Genomic DNA, 21,255 nt, shown 5'->3' with positions numbered 1-21,255 from the left:
TCCTGCAATAATCCCCCTAAAGATCATGCCATTTGTTACTCGGTTGGGTCGTTTTTCTGTGGATAGGCTACCGATGTGAAACGTTGTTGAATTCCCCTAGGTTGAGCCTAATATTAAATGTACATCTCCAAATCCAATCCATAAAAAAAATGGACTTATACGGGCCAAACGTCCATGAACAGGTCTATGAGACACTAGTACAGGTCAACGATATTGAAGAAAAAGAATATCTCAAATGGTCTCTATGCTCCGTCTAAAATCAAAACTGAATGACATCAAAATCACACTTTAATTGATCACTAATCTATAACATAAAATTATACAACATATTGGAACATCACAATTTCAATCAATTTAAACAAAATTGACTATATTTACTATACTCCATAAAACATTGTCTGTATGAGGTAAAATTGAACTAGGATTTTTAGAACAACTGAGCTATATTTTTTAGTCAATAAGAGCAAAATTGAACTTCTCCAGTAAACTTAGCAGAAAAATTGAGTCTTATCCCATAAAACTTCTCAAACCAGTAAACATTTTCTACACATTTGGACATACGGGGATACGAGCCAAACTTACCCCTAAAGTTATTGGGGAAGTTCAATTTTGCTTTTATCGTACAAAATACCGTCGAAAGAGGTAAAATTGAGTTAGGATTTTACCATGGGCGCAAATTAAGCTAGTTATTACAGTAGGAATAAACTTGAACTTCCCCCAAAACTTTACAAGCAAAATAAACCCTTATCCCATAGAAAGTCAATGGGAGAAAGTTCAGAATCACACAAATGAATAGGGCAGTAAATGATAATAGACTGAGCTAATGACTAATTCATATAGTCCAAGTGTAAAACAGAACATCTACCAATTATATACCTTCCATGAGTTTGGAATGCTTAACAATTTTTGAGAAATTTGATCCGCAAGATCTGTTCCGCCATCTTTTATTCCGCCATCTCTTAATGCCAAGCCCATCAATTCCAATTCTGTTGCATTGTTAAGCAGAAACTCAACAAACTCGAGAAGATGCTTACATTGACTAAATCCGTCTGAGAAGATTACAATCTTAATAATCTTTAGTTGTGACATACAACAATTGAAAACAGTCCCATCTGAATTCCAATAGTTCTTCTCTCTCCAATCGTTCAAGTCCGGAACATCTGCACTCATTTCACACTGGAGACAGAGTTTGTTAGCCCCAATAACTAAATGAACAGCACATGGAAATTGAATTAAAACTCTGATGGGATCATTTAATTTGTTAGTTCATTAAAACTCCACAACTAGCATGTTATAGCATTGGATTTCCACCATATGTTGCCGAAAACTCCATAATATGTAATTAAATTTAAAGTTAAGATTGGTTCTAACAAATTTTACCTGAAAGAGCCGCAAATTTATAACTAATTTCTCAAGCATAGGTGAACTGTGAATTGCACATACAATTCCAAGGAGGTGCTCATCAAAATGAGTAGCATCCAGAGTCAAACATTCGCAGTTTAATGGTGGAGAAGATAGAACTTCTACTCCCAAATCTGATAGTGTCTTAAAACAATAATAAGAATAAAAATTCAGAAACAATATTGAAGATATTCAGTTTCAAATTTGAATACTTGGATGAGATATAAAACTGAAATAACACACTTCTATTTAAAAGCTATCAAACGTTTTTTCGTAAGAAGTTACCTTGATATACCTATTTCTAATATTTAGCTCCTTGATATGTTTAAGCTGCAAAATCTGCTCAAGGACCTGCTTGGTCGGATCATCGAAGTCCTCCGGAGGATAATCAAAATCAAGAGTAGCGCAAACTAAAGACGATAGTTTCATCAATTTAAGAGATACGATTTCCAAATTATACAAGTTCAATTCCTCAAGATTCGGACATGAAATTTCAATTGCACAATCTGAACATTCATTTTCTCCTAAAACTAATTTCTTCAAGGAATATGAAGCTATAACAAACTCATAACCCAGAAAGTTTCTTAACTCCAACGAACAAAGGAACGAACAGCTGGATAAAACATTTTTAATTGTTTTATAATCAATACCGATACTTGGGTAGTATCCCCTTCCGGCTGAGATAATTCCACAAGACTTGGACAAGAAATTTCAACAGCATCAATACAACTATCCCCATGGTCAACATCTACAAAAATCAACCTTTTCAAAGATTTGGAAGCAATAACACCACCATCAAACACATTACACTTAGTTAATTCCAACAATTCAAGCATCGGACTGCCAGAAACAGCATTTTCGACTTCTGAAATATGCAAAGTAGAACATTCCAACTTCAATATCTTGAGACATGACCAATTTACTTTCCAGTCAGTCACAAGACCGCAATTGAACAGCTCTAAATTAATTAAAGAATCATTGTTATAAAGGAATTTCGGCAACAGATACGGATCCTCTGGATCCTCTGGATGCTCGCAATAGCAATGTAAAATTAGCTCCTCCACATATTTTTTTGTTGCAAAACGGAGTTTCGGAGTTAAGTGAGGATCCGACTGTAAGTGACGATCATATCCGATATGGAATTTCTTTATCTTTGGGCAATCATGGAGAATCAAGGTATTGTCAATGAATTGAGAGAAAGTTTCGTCATTCTTACCAGAGGAATCGAAAATAAGTACCGGAACATGAGTCCATAGATTCTGCCACCGTTTTGATAGAATACCCGTCTGAATAGCTTGTTTTGTTGAGGGCAAAAAGGAAAGGATGAGTTGAATAATCGGATCTGGCAACTCACTGATCCGGTCACTTCCTGATGAAGAACCACCGCGTTCCTCCATTGTTATCGATGACTGCTGTGCTTGTCGAAGGAAAAATTGGGTTTTGAAGAACAGACAAACCCTAAACACCCAATTGTGAAAAACGGACGTTAAATACTTTAAAAATAATAGGAAAAAGAAAGAAGAATATAATTAAGCCTTAAAGTTTTATGGTTTTAAGATTTGAGCCTTGAAAATTTATTTGTTTCAAATTAACCCCTTAAACTTGGGATAAGGTACCAAAATATGTCTACGGTTTTTGGAGAAGTATCAATTTAGGTTCCGCCTACAAAATAGCATCAATATAGGCTTAACGTTTAAAAATTTGTACAAATTTAGGATTCGATAACGGAACGAGACACATTATTGATATTACTCCATTAAGTTCTGTCATTTGTACGTGAAGGAAGAAATCAGAACTTAACGGAGTAATAGGAATGACGTGTCCAATCCGTTATCGATGTCGAAATTGATACACAGTTTTAAACGTTAAGTTTATATTTGTGGTATTTTATACGTGGAGGCTAAATTGATAATTTCCTAAAAATTACAAGCCTATTTTAATACCTTATCCGCTTAAACTTTAATTTTTTTTATTTTTTTTTGGTAGAGATGAAAATAAAAACAAACAACAAAAGCCGCTCAACCCGGGATCAGCCTAGGAAAACTGACCCCCACCACATCCTCCAAGATCAAAGAAGAAATGAAGGCCGGAGGAGAAGAAAATGTAGAAATGCCCAACATTCTAGAATGCCCTTCCACCGCAAGTCGGTCCGCAACACAATTTTGCTCCCTATAAATATGAGCAAAACTAAGAGAATCAAAGGAGAAGCCAATCCTTCTAATGCCTTTAATTAAGTTTTGGCTATTTAGGCAAATAGCATTGTTCTCAGAAATCAATTTAACCGCTTCCAGGTTATCAGACTCTACTAGAAGCTTCTTCACCCCCAGAATCTTAGCTAACTTTAGGCCCGTAAAAATTCCCCAAAGCTCTACAGAGAAGGACGAACCAATACCCAGATTATGAGAGAAACCAGAAACCCATCTGCCACCATCATCTCTAATAACCCCTCCTGCGGCAATTCTCCCGTCCCTTAGACAAGAACCATCAGTGTTAAGCTTAACCACTCCTTCGCTCGACCTACTCCAGCCTAACAGATGTACCTCCTTCCTCTGAACAGACCTAGCCGAGGGATCCTCAACAAAGCTATCAACTAAGGAGCTAATCTTATTGGAAAAGAATTCTACAATATTCAGCTGAAACTCCCTTTTACCTCCAAAAATCTCCTCATTTCTCCATCTCCAAATCTGATGGCAAACCACAACAAATAACAGAGCACCCTGATTCAAATCAGCTAGAAGCTTCCCTTCAATCTCATCCACAAACCAATCAATCTCAGAGTGGGCTAAAAAAGAAGAGAGCATATTCCTAGGAAGAATTCTCCTCCAAACCTCTTTACTTCTCTCACAGTTCCTAAGAGCATGGCACAAAGTCTCTTCATCATCTCTGCATCTGCCACAAGCTCCAGACTCCACCAGATGCCTCCTTTTCCTATCAGAATTAGTAAGCAACCTATTTTTAACCCCAAGCCATAAGAAGCTTCTAATACGGTACGACACTTTTAAAGCCCAAATCGTCTTCCACCCCCCTGAGGACGAGGTATCCAACTCCTGATATAAACCCTGAAAAGCTGATTTACAAGAATAGGCCCCATTGTTCGTCAAAGACCAACAGTACCTATCCTTGTCTTCAAAGTTACTACTAATCTGAACACCTCTAATTGTAAGGAGCGATTCCACACTGAGGTAGGAATCAAACTTAGACCAAATCCACTCACCCTCAGAATCCACCACATCTGCACTTTTCCAGTCCTGAATATCCAGAGGTGGCAAAGAAGTACAGGTATCCAATAAAGACTTTTTCCCTATCCATATATCTTTCTAGAAGCTAATGGACCTGCCATTCCCCACATTCCAACCAATCCCTGAACAAAACTCAGAAAAACAGCACTAATGCCTTTCCAAAGAAATGAACAGTTCACCACTCTTTCCTTAGGACCCCCAAACACCTTATCCTTCCGATACTTCCCACATAAAAGACGAACCCATAGAGCAGAAGGAAGCTGCCACATACGCCACATGAGTTTCATTAATAAGACTTTATTATTATCTTTGGCTTTCCTAATGCCCAGCCCTCCCATATCCTTAGGCTGACAAACCTCATTCCAAGGAACGAGGTGGATCTTCCTCCCTTCCTCAGCTTCTCCCCACAGGAACCTACGATTAATTTTATCTAGATCCTTGAGGACAGGCTCAGGAAGATAACAAGCCTGCATAATGTGCTTAGGAGTCGCACAATTGACAGATTGAATCAGCTTAAGTCGGCCAGCCAGAGAGAGTCTTAGCTTTCCACGTGGCACACTTCATATTAGCTTTATCCAAAGTATCTTTAAAAGACATTTTCGACACTCTTTCACTATGGAGGGGAATACCCAGATACTTCCCAATAGTGCAAGTCAGAGGGATACCCGACAGATCACTCATCCTTTTACAGGCTCTCTGGTTCATATTCTTAGAGCACATAATTCTGGACTTCTAGACATTAAGTTTCTGACCAGAGGCCGCACAGAAACAAACAAGAATATCCATAATAATACTTAATTGCTCCTCATTACCCTCCAGAAATATCAGAACATCATCTGCAAAAAACAAGTGAGTAATATAGGGACAGAACTTATTGATAGCCACTAGATGGAATTTCCTTTTCTCAACAGCATCTTGAATCAGGTGAGTCAACCTTTCCATAGCAATAACAAATAAGAAAGGACTCATTGGGTCCCCTTGTCGGATACCCCGGCCCGGAGAGAACTCCTCCGTCATATCCCCATTAATCAAAACTTGAAACACAGGAGACGAAATACAGACCTTTATTAACCTTCTCCAATTGTCAGGGATCCTTGCTCTCTCAAAACACTCCAACAGAAAGCTCCAGTTAATGTGATCATAGGCTTTCTCCAGATCTAACTTAAGAGCCACAATACCTTTCTTTCCCTTTCTGATCTTCATAGTGTGGACCATCTCTTGGGCAATCACAACATTATCCATCATTTGTCTACCAGGCACAAAGCTTCCCCGATTCTGACTAATGATCTCAGGAAGTATGCAACGGATTCTATATATATATAGTCTTTTCAATAACGACTCCATTAGTTAAACCGTCAATAGAAAAATTAATACATGCGAAAACTAAAGATTATTAATTAAGAATAGTTACGAGCTTAATTTAAAAAGTTATAAAAATTACAGGTTTAAATATAATTTTTGCATATAATAAAAACAAGAATGAATTGAGAAATATGTTAATTAATTTAAAAAATATTAGTTTGGATGTGAAATTTTACGTTCAATTAATTCAAATAGTATTATTTAAAGTGAGAAATACAAACTTATTCTAGGTAAATATTTTATTTAACATTTTAATTTTTTTAATTGTTAAATATATATGTATTTGGAATTTAGGTAAAAATAATAATAAAATAATTATATAAATACGAGAATAATTGAATAATTTAAGTGATGGAGAAATAATTATTGTTCAAAACTAAAATTATTTTAAGTTAAATTATGAACTTAATTTTGGATTTATGAATTTTTATATATGTTTGATTATGATATCATTCGGTTAAACTATTTCGGTTGAACCAATAAACCATTTCAGTCATCATATTGCTTCGATATCTAGTCCAATTTTTAAAGGCTTAAAGCTCATATTGGCCCTTGAACTATCTCTTGAAAATCAATTAGGTCCCCAAACTACTAAAATCTCCAATAAAACCCTTAATTTGTTCATAAATCAGCAATTCACCCCTCCTGTCAACAGTAATCTAAATTAAACACATAATTAAATAAATTCTCTTCTACTCTTAGCTCCTTCTTGTTGTGCGAATATGACCTTAAAAATAAAAATTGAAAAATTCAAGTGAAAGAAAAGCTAGCAATTGAAATTGACCATGGGAATGGCCTTGTGTAAGACAGAAGTAATAGTATATTCTCCTCTTTTTTGAAAAAATCGAGAGCCAATAATTCAAAATTGAGAAATATTCTACTGGAGATAACTGTGTAAGAGATAAAATAGCAAGAATTAATATTGATTTTTCTGGGAAGAAATAAAAAATTCTGGAACAGAATTAGAAAGTAAAGATAATTCAAGATTAGTAGTAATAATAATAATAAAAAGAATTCCCACAAAAGAGAAGGCCAAAGATGAAAAAAAAGGGAGGAGTTGTAAAAGGGATATATCTTAATTTTTAGATTATTATTAATTGTTAACAAAGTTAGATCACTGTTGAATGGAGGGTGTGAATTGTTGATTTTTAAATAATTTAAGGGTTTGATTGATGATTTTAGTAGTTTGAGGACCTAATTGATTATCAAGGTATAGGTTATCAATACGAGCTTTAAGCCATTTTTAAATATTGGTTATGCAAGTTGATTTTTCTTTCAATAAAATCATTAAAGTTATAATTAGTTTAATAAATATATTTTGATAGATTTATATATAAAAATTTATTGAGACGTGACATAAACAATAATTGACTATATGTGCAACTGACTATTATATTGAATAGGTTTGATTTTTATGACTGACAAAACAAAAACGGGTTACCAATTCTAATATTATAGCCATTGAATTTAAATTTTTAATGGTACGGCCACTAAACTTTACATTTTTAAATATCGATGGTCACTTAGTTTTAACTAACTCCTCAATATAACTATTAACGATCTCAAAATAAAAACATTGAAAAATTAAAGTTGTTCAGATCGACATTTAACATGAAACCACATTCTTATTTTCTAAAATCATATTCTTTTGAAATTTTCTCTCTCTAAAAATTCACTCAGACTCTCTAAACCAAATTACACTTAAATGACCTCAAAACAAAAAAATTCAAGAATTAAAGTTTCTTAAAATATCATTAACTATTAGAATTTTTTATTTTGAGACCGTTAACGGTCGTTTTGAGGTGTTGAGTAGCCACCAATATTAAAAAGCGTAAACTTCGGTGGTCATACAGGAATTGAAGTTCAATGACCACAATATTAAAATGGGTAAAGTTAAATAGCCATAAGTGCAATTTACCCTAATCTCAATCAACCTAACATAATCTCAAGGATTAAGAACTTAACAAACATGAATCTGTAATTTTGATGGTTTGCAATTAAAATATATTTGAATGTCTCTAAAAAATATATGTGAATGAATCAAATTTACAAACATGATTTTCAAAATCACTTTTATATAATCACAGTAACAATTTTTAAAGGATATCTAGGTTTAAACTGTTAATAGGATCTCTGATTTGTACATTTTGTAGTTAAAATATTTATTAATCAATTTTCGATTAAACAATACTTACAGCTTAATTAATTTAATTAATTTGCAAAGTCAAAATAAGAATAATTTAAAACAACAAACCACAAACCTTTATTTACATATCTTTAATACATTTATATATAAAAAAAGTACATAGTATATCACAAGACATGATTATAATATTACTATCCATTTTGATACATGCCCATACTTGATATGGCCGTTTAAGAACCATAATTTATACGCCTGATTAAGGTTATCATGTTTATAACATTTATATCATATATAATCATTTAATTATAACACTGAACTTTGTCGCTACCTTGGCTCAACTATTTCGCTTCGAACCCGAATCTTAGATGAATTGTTCTTGCTCTGCAATCACAAAATCGGAAAAAACAAAAAACCAGTTCAACTTTCCTAGAAGCAAGTCGAATATTATGATCAATAAGTAAACAATATCATAAGACATGATTATAATATTGCGATCCATTTTGATACCCATACTTGATACATCCATTTACGGAACGTTTGTTAGAAGGGATATATGAGGTGAGATAGAGATAAAAAAACACGAGATAAATTATCGCGTGTTTGTTTGGGAGATAGAAGAGTGAGACAGATGAGGGATAAGTCTCTTATCCCTCAAATCTTATACCTATGAGAGAGGGTGGCATAAGGAGGTGGGATAAGCTCCTGCAATTTTAATAGGATGGAAAAGTCCATTTTATCCCTCAAATTAATATTATGTAGTTAAAATAGTAAAATGTATTATTTTATCTCTATCCATATCCCACGTACCAAACATTGAATAATAATTCTCGACTATCATATTTTATCATTATCCCAACCATTTATCCTTATCCATATCCCAACATTTATCTTTATCCCTATCCCAATAGAATACCAAACGCGGTAAAATATAATCTATTCTAAGTTGAAATCAATAAGCATACAATATCTTGCAGGCATTTAAATGCTTTTACTCCCATCGCAAAATAGAAATAATTTTTACTTACCAGTCTTTAGATTCTGGCCCTTAGGTCACAGACCAGATCAACACTTATAAGGGCAGCAGCAGCTGCTGCAGCTGTAATGAGGACATCATCTCATCCGAAGCAGGTGTTTCTAGTGGCAGATCTAGGATTTGAGGGAGGGAACTCTACGTAAAAAAGAATTTAGATAAAAAATACAAAATTGTTCAATTTTTTATGACAAAAAATGCAAAAATTGTTCAATTTTTTGTGACGAAAAATGCAAAATCGTTTAATTATCGTGCATTATTTTCATGTTTTTTTTTTATAAAAAACATAAATTTTAATGTTTCCGACTCGTAATCATCCATTTCCGGGATTCTCGGATTGTTACGCATCAAATATCTCTAACGTTTTGGGCCAGGAGCAATTTTACCTCTAACATCTAAAATTGTGCAATTTTACCCCTAATGTTTGTAGCCAATAGCAATTCTAAAAAAAGATTTAATGTTTTTTGTAATTGAACAATAAAATTGGAGATTAATATTTATAAATTCGGTGAATTTTTTGAATTTTTTTTTGTCTAATTTGTATAAAAGATAGTATATTTTTAATGTTTTTTTCTTATTTTTTCACATCCAACATATGTTTGTGATTTGTTACTGATAAAATAACGCATGGTGTGAAGTGTAGATGACGAGATTCATGACTGAGAAGACAGTTTGATGAATTATTTCTTAAATTGACTCAATTTATCAACGTTAGGGGTAAAACTGCTCTTGGCTTCCAACATTAGGGATAAAATTGTACAATTTTAGACGTTAGGGGTAAAATTGCTCCTGACACAAAACATTAACCCTTCTTTTTGCAACTTAACCTTTCTTTTTGGACTAATTTTTTTTTTTTATGGGATGAAGGTGGGCAAATGCCCCCTTTGACCCCCTACATCCGCCACTAGGTGTTTCCCTCAGCGAATGACTCATTCCGTGGAACGCCTTGCCAGATGTGGAGGATTCAAAGGCTAGATGATTGAGATCAACTAAGGCTATGCAATATGGTTGGATTGGGAAGATGAAAGTGAAAAACATATGTATATAGAATTCACCATTCATGTATCTAGATTCATAAGTAAAAAAGTTCAAATTTTATGTCCTATTTTCATCTTTTCAACAAGACAAATGCCAATATTTTGCTTCGCCTATAGCCTCACATGTCTATAATTGTCTGAGGTTAAAACTAACACATCTAGATATTGTAACAACGTGATAGGTAGCTACACTTTTTCTAACTAGAACACTAACCAGCTGTTTATAGCTTTTCTAACCATGCCCATCATCACAATAGGTTACAGAATCAAGACAGTAGCATCTTCATCCGAAGCAATAGCTACTATACTCATAGACACGACAACAGGTGTTTCCTTCGGGGATTAGAAGTAATCATCGCACTCGGTGGAAAGCCTCGCAAAAGGTAGAGGATTCACAAGAGATGATAGAGAACAATCATCACATTTAGAGGAAGGCCTTGCCGAAGATAAACCGACTAGGATTAGGGGTGTTTTTCCATTTTTTATAGGATATGATCGGTCTAATCCGTCCTGACTATCCTCCCCGCAGCAGGACACAATAAGCTTCTCACAATCCAGAATTCCACTAAAGCTATATGCAGTTTGGTTATACGGAGGCATGGATATATTTAGATATAGAATTCACCAATCATGCCTAAAAATTTCAATTTCATATCCTCCTATTTCCATCATCATGCATCTGAATCAGTAGATAAAGGAAATGCAATACATGAACGTAGTTTAGTAGGCAAGAACTTCTATATGGTATCGATAACGAAAATTTATTTATGCTACTTAAAGTCATGTAACCACAATCATCTGATGCACAAGACCATAACAACTCAATAGTTGAACATACCTAGTTAGTCAGAATATAACAACTCAATAGTTGTATGCGGAAAACATCTTCGGAAGCTTAACAATTTATTAGAAACTTCAAACGGAAAACCTGTTCCACAATCTACTAAAATGACGACTATCTTGTCCAGCATTCTTGCATTCTTCAGTAGAAACTCAACAAATTTGAACAAAAGTTTATGTCTATCATCTCTCTCTGAGAGCCCAATAATCTTACCTGTCTTCAAATTTGACACTGAACAATTGAAAATGGTTCCATTTGAATCCCAATTCTTCTTTATTATGCAATCATTCAAGTCCCGAAACTCTGGAGACTGGAAATAGAGTTTGTTAGCCCAAAGAACTTAAAGAACGGCACATGGAAATTGAATATAATTGGCATGACAATCAATTTTAATGCTATGATTTAATTTATTAACTCACTAAATTATCACCTTATTGGATTCACTATATAGTGCAGCAAACACAGGAATGATGATTAGAATTAAAGTTATGATTGGCTGAAAAAGGTTATACGTTAACGAGGTGCAACTTTATAACTAATTTCTCAAGCACATGTGAACTGCGAATTGCACACATAATTCCAGGGAGGTCCTCATCAAAATTAGTACCATCCAGAGTCAAACATTTGCAATTTAATAATGGAGAAGATAGACCTTCCACCTCCAAAGCTGATAGAATCTTCAAAGTTCAAACATAATAAAAATGAAATTCCAGGAATAATAAGAATCTACTTTCCAACAACAAAAAGGAAAAGCTTTATAAGTTACCTCGATAAGCCAGCTCCCAATTTGAAGCAGCTTCACATGATGAAGCTGCCCAAGAATCTTCATTGCCAAACACCGTTCCCATCGAGACACAGAATCTAAATCTTCAAAAGAAGAAAATACACACGGCACAAATCGATACAAATTCAACTCCTCAAGATTTGGACATGAAATTTCAAAATCAAAAGTTTTATAGATTGCTCCCAAAACGAATTTCTTCAAAGATTTTGAAGCAATAACGAGCCGATCAGAACGACGACCTTCCTGTAATCCAAAGTCAGGTAATTCCAACGTATTAAGTAAGGGACTGCTGGATAAAACATTTTCAATAGTTCGATCAGACAAGTTAGACCATCCAATTTCTGAATTCTCTGATATCTTGATACATAATTCCTCAAGATTTGGACATGAAATTTCAAGGTGCTCTGTGTCAAAGACACATTCAACGTCTACAAAGATCAATTTTTTCAAAGATTTGGAAGCAATAACGACATCAGTAAAACCAACACATCTAGTTAATTCCAACAATTCAAGTAGCGGACTGCCAGATACTACGTTTTTTATAGCTGAATTGATAATATAAGAACATTCCAACTTCAATTCTTTGAGATGTGGCCAATTTATCCTCCAATGTAGGATCTCAGCTATAAAATCACACTTGAAAAACTCTAATTTAACATATGAAGCATTATTGTAAACGAATTTCGGCAACACATAGGGAAGCTCCCCATCTTCGTCTCGTGTATACAGATGCAATATTAGTTTCTCTACATCTTTCCTTATTGCAAAATCTATTTTTGAAGTTAATTGAGCATCACTCTCTAAGTAACCATCATATTGGATATGGAATTTCTTTATCTTCGAGCAATCATACAGAGTTAGGGTTCTATCGATGAATTGAGAGAAATTTGTATCATTCTTACCGGTAGAGTCGAAAATGAGAATAGGAACTTGACTCCATTGATTCCGCCACCGTTTTGACAGAATTCCTGTGCGAATAGCTTGCTTGGTAGAGGGCAAAAATGAGAGAATATGGTGAATTAGGGAATCTGTCAAATCACTGATTCTATCTTCTATCCCTCTCTCCGATGAAGCTCCAATGCTTTCCTCCTCACGGTTCTCTGTCATCCTTATCAAGTGTTTGCTGTGCCAGGAATAGAAGATTAAGAAATAAGAAGGAATTCTGCTAACTTCGTTGATAAGAAAAATGCATCATGCCTTGACAGCTTAGGGAACGATGAGGTCAGCAAATCGCAGAGAGCTACAAGTGTCCGGAATCAAATAATAGACTCCACTACAAGAGAAAGCTTAAAACGCAACAACAAAGCCTAAAACGACAATTGCAAATTAAATCATATATTCACGGTATTCTTCTACTTGGTTGTGTTTTTTCCGAAAGAAAGGGCATGTTCTGGCCCTGTTATGGTATGTATTTTAGGTTGTATTTCCTAGTCTCATTTTAGGTAAGTTAGAGTTATCAGGTACGCTCATGTTCTGGCCCTAGTCTCATTTTAGTCTCATTTTAGGTAAGTTGTAAATCTAGTCTTATTGCAAATTAAATCATATATATTTCAGATACGCTCATGATATCAATATCTTGATTAGAATTTATTATACCGGAATTTGTAGGCGTTAATCTAATAGTTCATACGTATCAATATATTTATTATAATGCATAAAAAAAACATAGAACTGAATTTTGTTTCAAATATAATTCTCCTGATAAATTCCAACTAGAATGACATGTTGAGTAAGTGAGGACTTAATCGAACAAAATATAATTTATTATATTGAGAAACTAAATTTTGTACAATTATACTTTTTGGCTTAGATATATACCTCAATTTTTAGAATTTCCTATCTTTCCATCAAGGTACTAAACTTCAACTCAATTATGCAAGAGGTTTTTACGGTCCGAGAGAGACCCTGGTTTATCATTAATGGCGTTGACAACAAGGTGGAAGTCCGAGAGGATATCTAAATGCTAAAAGCCGTGAAAAGAATGGCGAATGGCGAATTGCTAAAGCTCCTGCTGAACTTGGAGAGGAGCAAGTAAAAAATCCAGAATTATAATCCCCACTAGTTCCTTCCACATCCTGAAGAACACAGCCAAATGAGCCACTGAAATAAGACGCAATGAAACTCGCATCGACAAAGCAACTATGACAATAAGCAGAAACAAGATTCTGTGTTTTTTGTACAAGTTGCCACTAGGGCATAAGCAAAAGGGAGCAATGAATAACCTACAAAGGGAATACTGGAGATTTGAGACCATATAACTTGGTTATTAGCACAAACCAAATACCAAAAACATCTGAAATCACAGTATAGAAAGGGCAGGAAACATTGGCATTGACCCTCCTATTTAGCAGATCGGATTTCGTAGATAATGACCAGATATAATCCCTAAAGATGCATAGTTGTTAAAGGCCCAAAGTGCACTAAGGCGCTAAGGGTTCCTTGAGTGTGCGACTGAGGAACACGAGGCGCAGAAAATAAAAAAAAAATATTCATTCACTACTAGTTAAGCATGAACAAAAAAAAAAAAAAACACTCATGACCACACAAACAAAACAAAACCACATAAATGTCAAAAACACGAAGTTATGTTCATACTTCATTGAGACATTAACGTATACTTAATGTCTTAACCTAAGTACCTAACTAGTGCTACTAAACTAATAATCATTCATCATCACTTGATATCATTCTGTGTGTCTGTCTAAGTTTCTGTTTTAGTGGAGTGGATCTATGCGAGTACGCTTAATCCCTTTCTAGACTTTCTATATTTAGTGTCTTGATATTCTTATTTAGATCAAGGGTTAATATTAATCTTATACATTTGTTTTACACAAAACAGTAAAAAAAAGAACATTGTGAAAACACAGAGGAGCGCCTTTATTCAGGTTCCAAGGCCCAGGCGAGGCACACAAGGCGAGAGCCTTTTAAACAGGGCCTCGCTTTTTGCAATCAAGGCTCACTGCCTTGAGTGAGGCGCTCCTCGGGCTCTTTAACAACTATGTAAAGATAAAAATCTTGCATACTGACAAAGTTTAACGTGATATTCCTTTCGAAAGGAGGCATAATTGAGCTAGAGTTTATAACACAGGAAAAAGTAAGCTATTTTGTATAATAGAGCTAAAGTTGAACTCCCCCAATAACCTGAGAACCAAAATTGACCCATATCCCAAAAAACGACTAAAACTTTTAAACATGTCCTACATATTTGGATATATGTATCAAGAGAAAATGGATAAGAGTCAAATTTACCCATAAAGTTATTGGAGATTTTCAATTTTACTTTCATCGTGATAAAATAGTTCAATTCTTCTCCCATGGTAGAAACTTTAACTCAATTTTACCCTTCCCTCAGTAAATACCACCAAAAATTAGCAACAAATTACTTCGAAAGAGTCAAAATTGAGTTATTTCTTACAATAGGGATAAAGTTGAACTTCCCCCAAAACTATAATTTTCCCATAGAAAATCAATCAGAGAAAGTCCGCAAACAGATTAGAGATAATAACCAAGAATGAGGGAAAAACAATAAATTATAAAGGATTGTGTAAAACAGAGCACAGAAAAACTACCTATTATATACCTTCAATGATTTTGGTTCTGAAACCAGGGGTATTTGCAGCCCATTCTCTATCAACTTCCTAGGTAGAACACAATAACTCGACAATAGCGTGACAAGAACATTTTGGGATGCTTAACAATTTTTGAGAAACTTTATCCACAAGATCTGTTCCGCCATCTTTTAATACCAAGACCATCCTTTCCAATGCTATTGCATTCTTAAGTAGAAACTCAACAAAGTGGAGAACAATCTTATATTGACTATCTCCATCTGAGAGGCCTGTAATCTTAACAGTCGTCAGCAGTGACACGGAAGAATTGAAAACAGTCCCATCTGAATTCACATACTTCTTCTCTCTGCAATCGTTCAAGTCCAGAAGATCTGCACTCATTTGACACTGGAGATAGAGTTGGTTAGCCCCAAAAAGTAAATGAACAACACATGGAAAGTGAATATAATGGGCATGGTAATAAAGTCTGACAGAATCATTTAATCTGTTAGTTCATTGAACTCTACAACTAGCATGTTATAGCATTGGGTTTCCACCATATGTTGCTGTAAACTCTCCATAATACGTTAATTAAATTTGAAATTAAGATTGCTTCTCTAAATTCATTTACAATACCCTAATTCTCCATGATTGCCCAAAGATACAGAAATTCCATATCAAATATGAACATGTCAAGGAGCTAAACATTGGAAGTAGTTTTATCGAGGTAATAACACCTCCACCAACCACATTACAGCTAGTTAATTCCAACTGTTCAAGCAACGGACTGCCAGATACAGAATTTCCGACTTTTGAAATATGCAAATTAGAACATTCCAACTTCAACATCTTGAGACATGACCAATTTACTTTCCAGTTACTCATAAGCCAGCAATTGAACAACTCTAAATTAATCAAAGAAACATTGTTGTAAAGGAATTTCGGCAAACATGGGATAACTTATCTCGTGTTTTTTATCCTTATCCCACCTCCTATATCCCTTCTAATAAACACCCCGACAAAGTTTAACGTAATATTCCTTCGAAAGGAGACATTATTCAGCTAGAGTTTATAACATAGGGAAAAGTAAGCTATGTTGTACAATAGAGCTAAAGTTGAACTTTCCCAATAACCTTAAAACCACAATTGGTCCATATCGCAAAAAACTTCTAAAACTTTTAAACATGTCCTACATATTTAGATATAGGTATCAAGAGAAAATGGATAATAGTCAAATTTACCCCTAAAGTTATTGATTTTCAATTTTACTTTAATCATAATAAAATAGTTCAATTCTTCTCCCACAGTAGGAGCTTTAACTCAATTTTACCCTTTCCTGAGTACATACCAGCAAAAATTAGCAACAAATTCATTCAAAAGAGGCAAAATTGAGTTATTTCTTAGAATAAGGATAAAGTTGAACTTCCCCAAAACTATAATTTTCCCATAGAAAATCAATCAGAGAAAGTCCACAGACATATTAGAGCAAGAATAAGAGAAGAGTAGTTAATTATAACCGATTTTGTAAAATAGAGCATAGAACAACTACCTAGTATTTGCAGCTCGATCTCTATCTCTCTCTATTAACTTCCTAGTTAGAACACAATAACTCGACAATAGCGTGTCGAGAACATTTTGGGATGCTTAACAACTTTTGAGAAACTTTATCCACAAGATCTGTGCTGCCATCTTTTAATACCAAGACCATTTTCTCCAATGCTATTGCATTCTTAAGTAGGAACTCAACAAAGTGGAGAAAAAGCCTACATTGACTATCTCCGTCCGAGAGGCCTATAATCTCAACAGTCTTTAGCTGTGGCACGAAACAATTGAAACCAGTCACATCTGAATTCCAATGCTTGTTCAAGTCCGGAACATCTGCGGTCATTTGACACTGGAGATAAGAGTTTGTTAGTTCCAAGAACTAAATGAACAACACATTGAAATTGAATATAATTGGCATGACAATCAACTCTGATAGAGCCGCAAACTCCATAATACGTTAATTAGATGGGTTTTAACAAATTTTACCTGAGAGAGCCGCAACTTTATAACTAATTTCTCAAGCATAGGTACACTGCGAATTACACATACAATACCCCGGAGGTGCTCATCAAAATTAGTACCATCCACAGCCAAACATTTGCAGTTTAACAACGGAGAAGATAGACTTTCTACTTCCAAGTCTATTAAAGTCTTCAAATAATAATAACAATGAAAATTCAGAATCAACAGTGTAGATATAAAACTGAAAAACACAATTCAGATATTTCCTAACACGGTGAGACAGAAAAAAAGAAAAAAAAACTTCAGTCTAGAGAATATTTTCTTCTTTAGAAGTTACCTTGAAAAACCTACTTCCAATATTTAGTTCCTTGACATGTTCAAGCTGTTGAAGCTGCTCAAGGATCTGCTTGGCGGTATTTTCATCGTAGACCTCCGGATAATACTTAAAATCAAGAGTAGCGCAAACCAAAAACGGAAGTTCCATCAATTTAAGATAATCAATATCCAAACCATACATGTTCAATTCTTCAAGGTTTGGACATGAAATTACAATTGAACAACCTGAACTTCCATCATTTTCTCCTAAAACTAATTTCTTCAAAGAATATGAAGCTATAACAAGCTCATCATACAAAAAGTTCCTTAATTCCAATGAACAAAGCAACGAACTGCCCGATAAAACACTTTTAATCGTTTCATAAGGCAAATTAGCAAAGGTGACATCCGCGTATCCCGATACTCGGAGACATAATTCTTCAAGCTTTGGACATGAAATTTCAATAGGATCATAATTATCCCCATGGTCAACATCTACAAAAATCAAACTTTTCAATGATTTGGAAGCAATAACACCTCCATCAAACACATCACAGCTACTTAATTCCAACCATTCAAGCAATGGACTGCCAGATACAGCATTTTCGACTGCTGAAAAGTGCAAACTAGAACATTCCAACCTCAACATCTTGAGACATGACCAATTTACTTTCCAGTTAGTCGTAAGACAGCAATTGAACAACTCTAAATTAATCAAAGAAACATTGTTGTAAAGGAGTGTAAAATTAGTTCCTCCACATATTTTCTTGTTGCAAAACGGATTATTGGAGTTAATTGAGGCTTCCTCTGTAAGAGATAATCATATTTGATATGAAATTTCTTTATCTTTGGGCAATCATGGAGAATTAGGGTATTGTCAATCAATTTTGAGAAACTTTCGTCATTCTTACCAGAGCAATCGAAAATGAGTACCCGAAGATAAGTCCATTGATTCTTCCACCGTTTTGATAGAATTCCAGTCTGAATAGCTTGTTTGGTTGAGGGCAAAAAGGAAAGGATGAGTTGAATAAGCGCATCTGGCAAATCACTGATCCGGTCGTCTTTCCGCTCCAATTCCAGCGTCTTGTTTGCTCTGTCGGTTTGATTTCCCGATGAAGAACCACCGCTTGCCTCCATTGTTATCGATGACCACTGTGCTTGTCGAAGAAAAGAAAAAGGATTTGAAGAACAAACAAACCCTCAATTGTGAAAAATTAATGTTAAATAATTAAAAAAGGCATAATATCCTTAAATTAAAGCTTCAAAAGTCAAATAGGACCTTCAATTAGCAAAATCATTAATCAGGTTCCTGAACTAATAAAAAATCATCAATTGAGTCCCTATTCTAAGCATTAATTGAGCCTTATCGAAAATCATTCGATTGAACAGTTTCAGACACTCTTCGTCAAACCCATTTTGAAACAACAGAGAGATGATTACAGTCTATATCAAATAGTTACAATTTCTGATTTTAAGTTAGGCTGGGGACTCAATCGATGATTTTTGCTTAGTTTAGAAACTTAATTGATGATTTTGATAGTTTAGAGTCCTAATTAATTTTGAAGCTTTAATTTAGGAACCAAATAAATGTAATGCCATTAAAAAAATAATGATTATTAAATAATAAAAAGCTTTTAAATATTTTATTTGCTTAGTACATCATAGACCCATATATTTATACAAATTATCTTATCTTTCCTTAAATTCTGGATATGTTTTATTAATGTGCTAAATTTGCTTAAAAGGTATCATTTCAAGTAAATTCAAAGGCTAATAGACTATTGTAACCAGTTTAGGAGTAAATGCGTCTTTTTTTTCTTTGAAAATAGTAAATGCGTCATTTTAAACAATAGAGGTCCAGGGAGCATTGTCAGAGCACTGTACTCAGGGGCTGATTAGACTGGAACGGAGACTCTTTGATGAGATGAATGAAATTCTGAAGCAAGAGGAATGCTACTGGGCACAGAAGTTCAGAATTCAATGGTTGCGTGAGGGGGATAGCAACACCTCCTTCTTCCACACGACAACCATCATTCGAAGAAGACGCAATAAGATCGAAGGTCTTCGAAATGCTGAAGGGAACTGGATATGGGACAATGGGGCTCTGAAAAATATGGCAGTAGATTTTTTCAGTAAGTTGTATATGGAGGAAATTCCCATAAGAGTTCGACTCAACTCTAGGCATGCATTTCCGCCTTTTGCTGATCACAACCTAGCTGTTCTTGTCAAGCCCTACTGCACCGAGGAGGTCCACACTGCCCTTCTTGCTAAGGCACCTGGCCCGGACGGACAAGCTGGCTTCTATCAGAGGTTCTAGAGCATCGTTGGACCGGATACTAGCAATAACATTCTGAAAGCGCTTAATGAGGGGATTTTGGAGGAAGAAGCAAACCATACTGTTATTACCCTGATTCCGAAGATAAATGTCCCTGAGGATTTCTCCCAGTTTAGACCCATCAGTTTGTGTAATGTAACATACGAACTAGTCACCAAATGCATTGTTAACCGTTTGAAGCCGCTTTTATCTAGCTTGGTGAGCCCGATGCAAAGTAGCTTGTACCTGGCAGACAAATATCCGACAATATTATCCTCATCCAAGAGACACTGAACTCATTGAAACACAATAAGGGTAGAAGGGGTGCTATGGTAATTAAACTGGACCTCGAGAAAGCGTATGACCGACTTAGCTGGTCCTTTATTGAAGACACGTTGAGAAGCTTATGTTTACCGACAGGCATGGTGGAAATCATAATGAAATGTGTATCCTCCTCTTATATGAATGTTCTGTGGCATGGTGAAAAGTGTGAAGGTTTCAAACCTTCCCGCGGAATCAGACAAGGCAACCCTATCTCGCCTTATCTGTTTGTGCTCTACCTTGAACGTCTAAGCCACTTAATCCAGGATGCAGTTGCTGATAAGGTATGGAAGCCCATAGTATTATCCAAGAATGGCCCTCCGCTCTCTCACTGTTTCTTCACCGACGACATAGTACTTATGGCGGAGGCGTCTGGAGAACATGCTCAAGTAATAAAGTCGGTTTTGAACTATTTCTGTTATTGCTCGGGGCAGCGGGTCAGTCTGAATAAATCAAGCGTTTTCTTCTTTACGAATACGCTGGATCGGGATCAATTGGCTGTGGTTGAGGAATTGGGAATCAAAAAAACCAACTCCCTTGGTACGTATCTTGGAGTGCCTGTTATCCACGAGAGAGTAACCGTGCAAAGCTTCAAACATGTTGTTGAAATGGTTAAAGAGAGATTGTCGGGTTGGAGAGAGAAATCTCTCTCGTTTGTGGGCAGAATAACCCTTGTTAAATCAGTCTTAAATGCCATGCCGACCTACACAATGAAAACGAATCTCCTCCCAATTAAAACCTGTAAGTCCTTGGATTCAATTAGCCGGAAGTTCTTGTGGGAAAGCAAAGATGGAAGTAAAAAGATAAGTCTGGTGAATTGGGAACGTGTCTGTCAGAAGCGGGAAAATGGTGGCTTAGGCATTCGCCAAACGAAGTATAATTTAGCTCTAATAGCTAAACTGAATTGGAT

The 21,255-nt window shown here is 35.1% G+C and overlaps 2 protein-coding genes across 9 annotated transcripts; both read right to left on the bottom strand.

The window, feature by feature from the left end:
- Positions 1-402: 402 nt before the first annotated feature.
- Positions 403-2,111, bottom strand: LOC136227675 (uncharacterized). Its single transcript, XM_066016401.1, has 3 exons — positions 1,687-2,111; positions 1,381-1,545; positions 403-1,176 (listed from the first exon to the last, which is right to left on the bottom strand). The coding sequence occupies exons 1-3, from the start codon at positions 1,828-1,830 to the stop codon at positions 862-864; spliced, it is 624 nt and encodes a 207-aa protein (XP_065872473.1). The 5' UTR covers positions 1,831-2,111; the 3' UTR covers positions 403-861.
- An 8,695-nt stretch (positions 2,112-10,806) lies between these two features.
- LOC136226019 (F-box/LRR-repeat protein 25-like) lies at positions 10,807-18,903 on the bottom strand. 8 transcript variants are annotated; one of them, XM_066014287.1, is made up of 6 exons: positions 18,622-18,903; positions 17,733-18,205; positions 17,420-17,584; positions 16,938-17,282; positions 15,421-15,796; positions 11,232-11,366 (listed from the first exon to the last, which is right to left on the bottom strand). In XM_066014287.1, exons 1-4 carry the CDS (start codon positions 18,845-18,847, stop codon positions 16,980-16,982), a joined length of 1,167 nt encoding a protein of 388 aa, XP_065870359.1. In that variant the 5' UTR covers positions 18,848-18,903; the 3' UTR covers positions 11,232-11,366; positions 15,421-15,796; positions 16,938-16,979. The 8 variants fall into 8 exon arrangements, with proteins under 8 accessions (XP_065870356.1, XP_065870355.1, XP_065870353.1 ...); XM_066014288.1 differs by lacking the exon at positions 11,232-11,366 and adding an exon at positions 11,946-12,083; XM_066014284.1 differs by lacking the exons at positions 16,938-17,282; positions 17,420-17,584; positions 17,733-18,205 and adding exons at positions 11,823-12,963; positions 13,659-13,915 and having other exon boundaries at positions 10,807-11,366; positions 15,410-15,796; positions 18,622-18,685.
- Positions 18,904-21,255: the final 2,352 nt, after the last annotated feature.

The sequence above is a fragment of the Euphorbia lathyris genome, chromosome 4, assembly GCF_963576675.1.
Source record: "Euphorbia lathyris chromosome 4, ddEupLath1.1, whole genome shotgun sequence".
Taxonomy (NCBI): Eukaryota; Viridiplantae; Streptophyta; class Magnoliopsida; order Malpighiales; family Euphorbiaceae; genus Euphorbia; species Euphorbia lathyris.
The sequence above is the reverse complement of the archived record's forward strand: the minus strand, read 5'-3'. Positions and strand labels throughout refer to the sequence as shown.

What these genes read in the sequence shown, in the direction of transcription:
- LOC136227675 (XM_066016401.1), bottom strand. Translation starts at nt 1,830, where the DNA reads ATGAAACTATCGTCTTTAGTTTGCGCTACTCTTGATTTTGATTATCCT. An exon ending in TTAGAAATAGGTATATCAAG is followed by an intron (nt 1,546 to 1,686) that starts GTAACTTCTTAC and finishes TATTGTTTTAAG; the next exon opens with ACACTATCAGATTTGGGAGT. An exon ending in TAAATTTGCGGCTCTTTCAG is followed by an intron (nt 1,177 to 1,380) that starts GTAAAATTTGTT and finishes CTCTGTCTCCAG; the next exon opens with TGTGAAATGAGTGCAGATGT.
- LOC136226019 (XM_066014284.1), bottom strand. Translation starts at nt 12,947, where the DNA reads ATGACAGAGAACCGTGAGGAGGAAAGCATTGGAGCTTCATCGGAGAGA. An exon ending in TTGGGAGCTGGCTTATCGAG is followed by an intron (nt 11,367 to 11,822) that starts GTAACTTATAAA and finishes CTCTATTTCCAG; the next exon opens with TCTCCAGAGTTTCGGGACTT.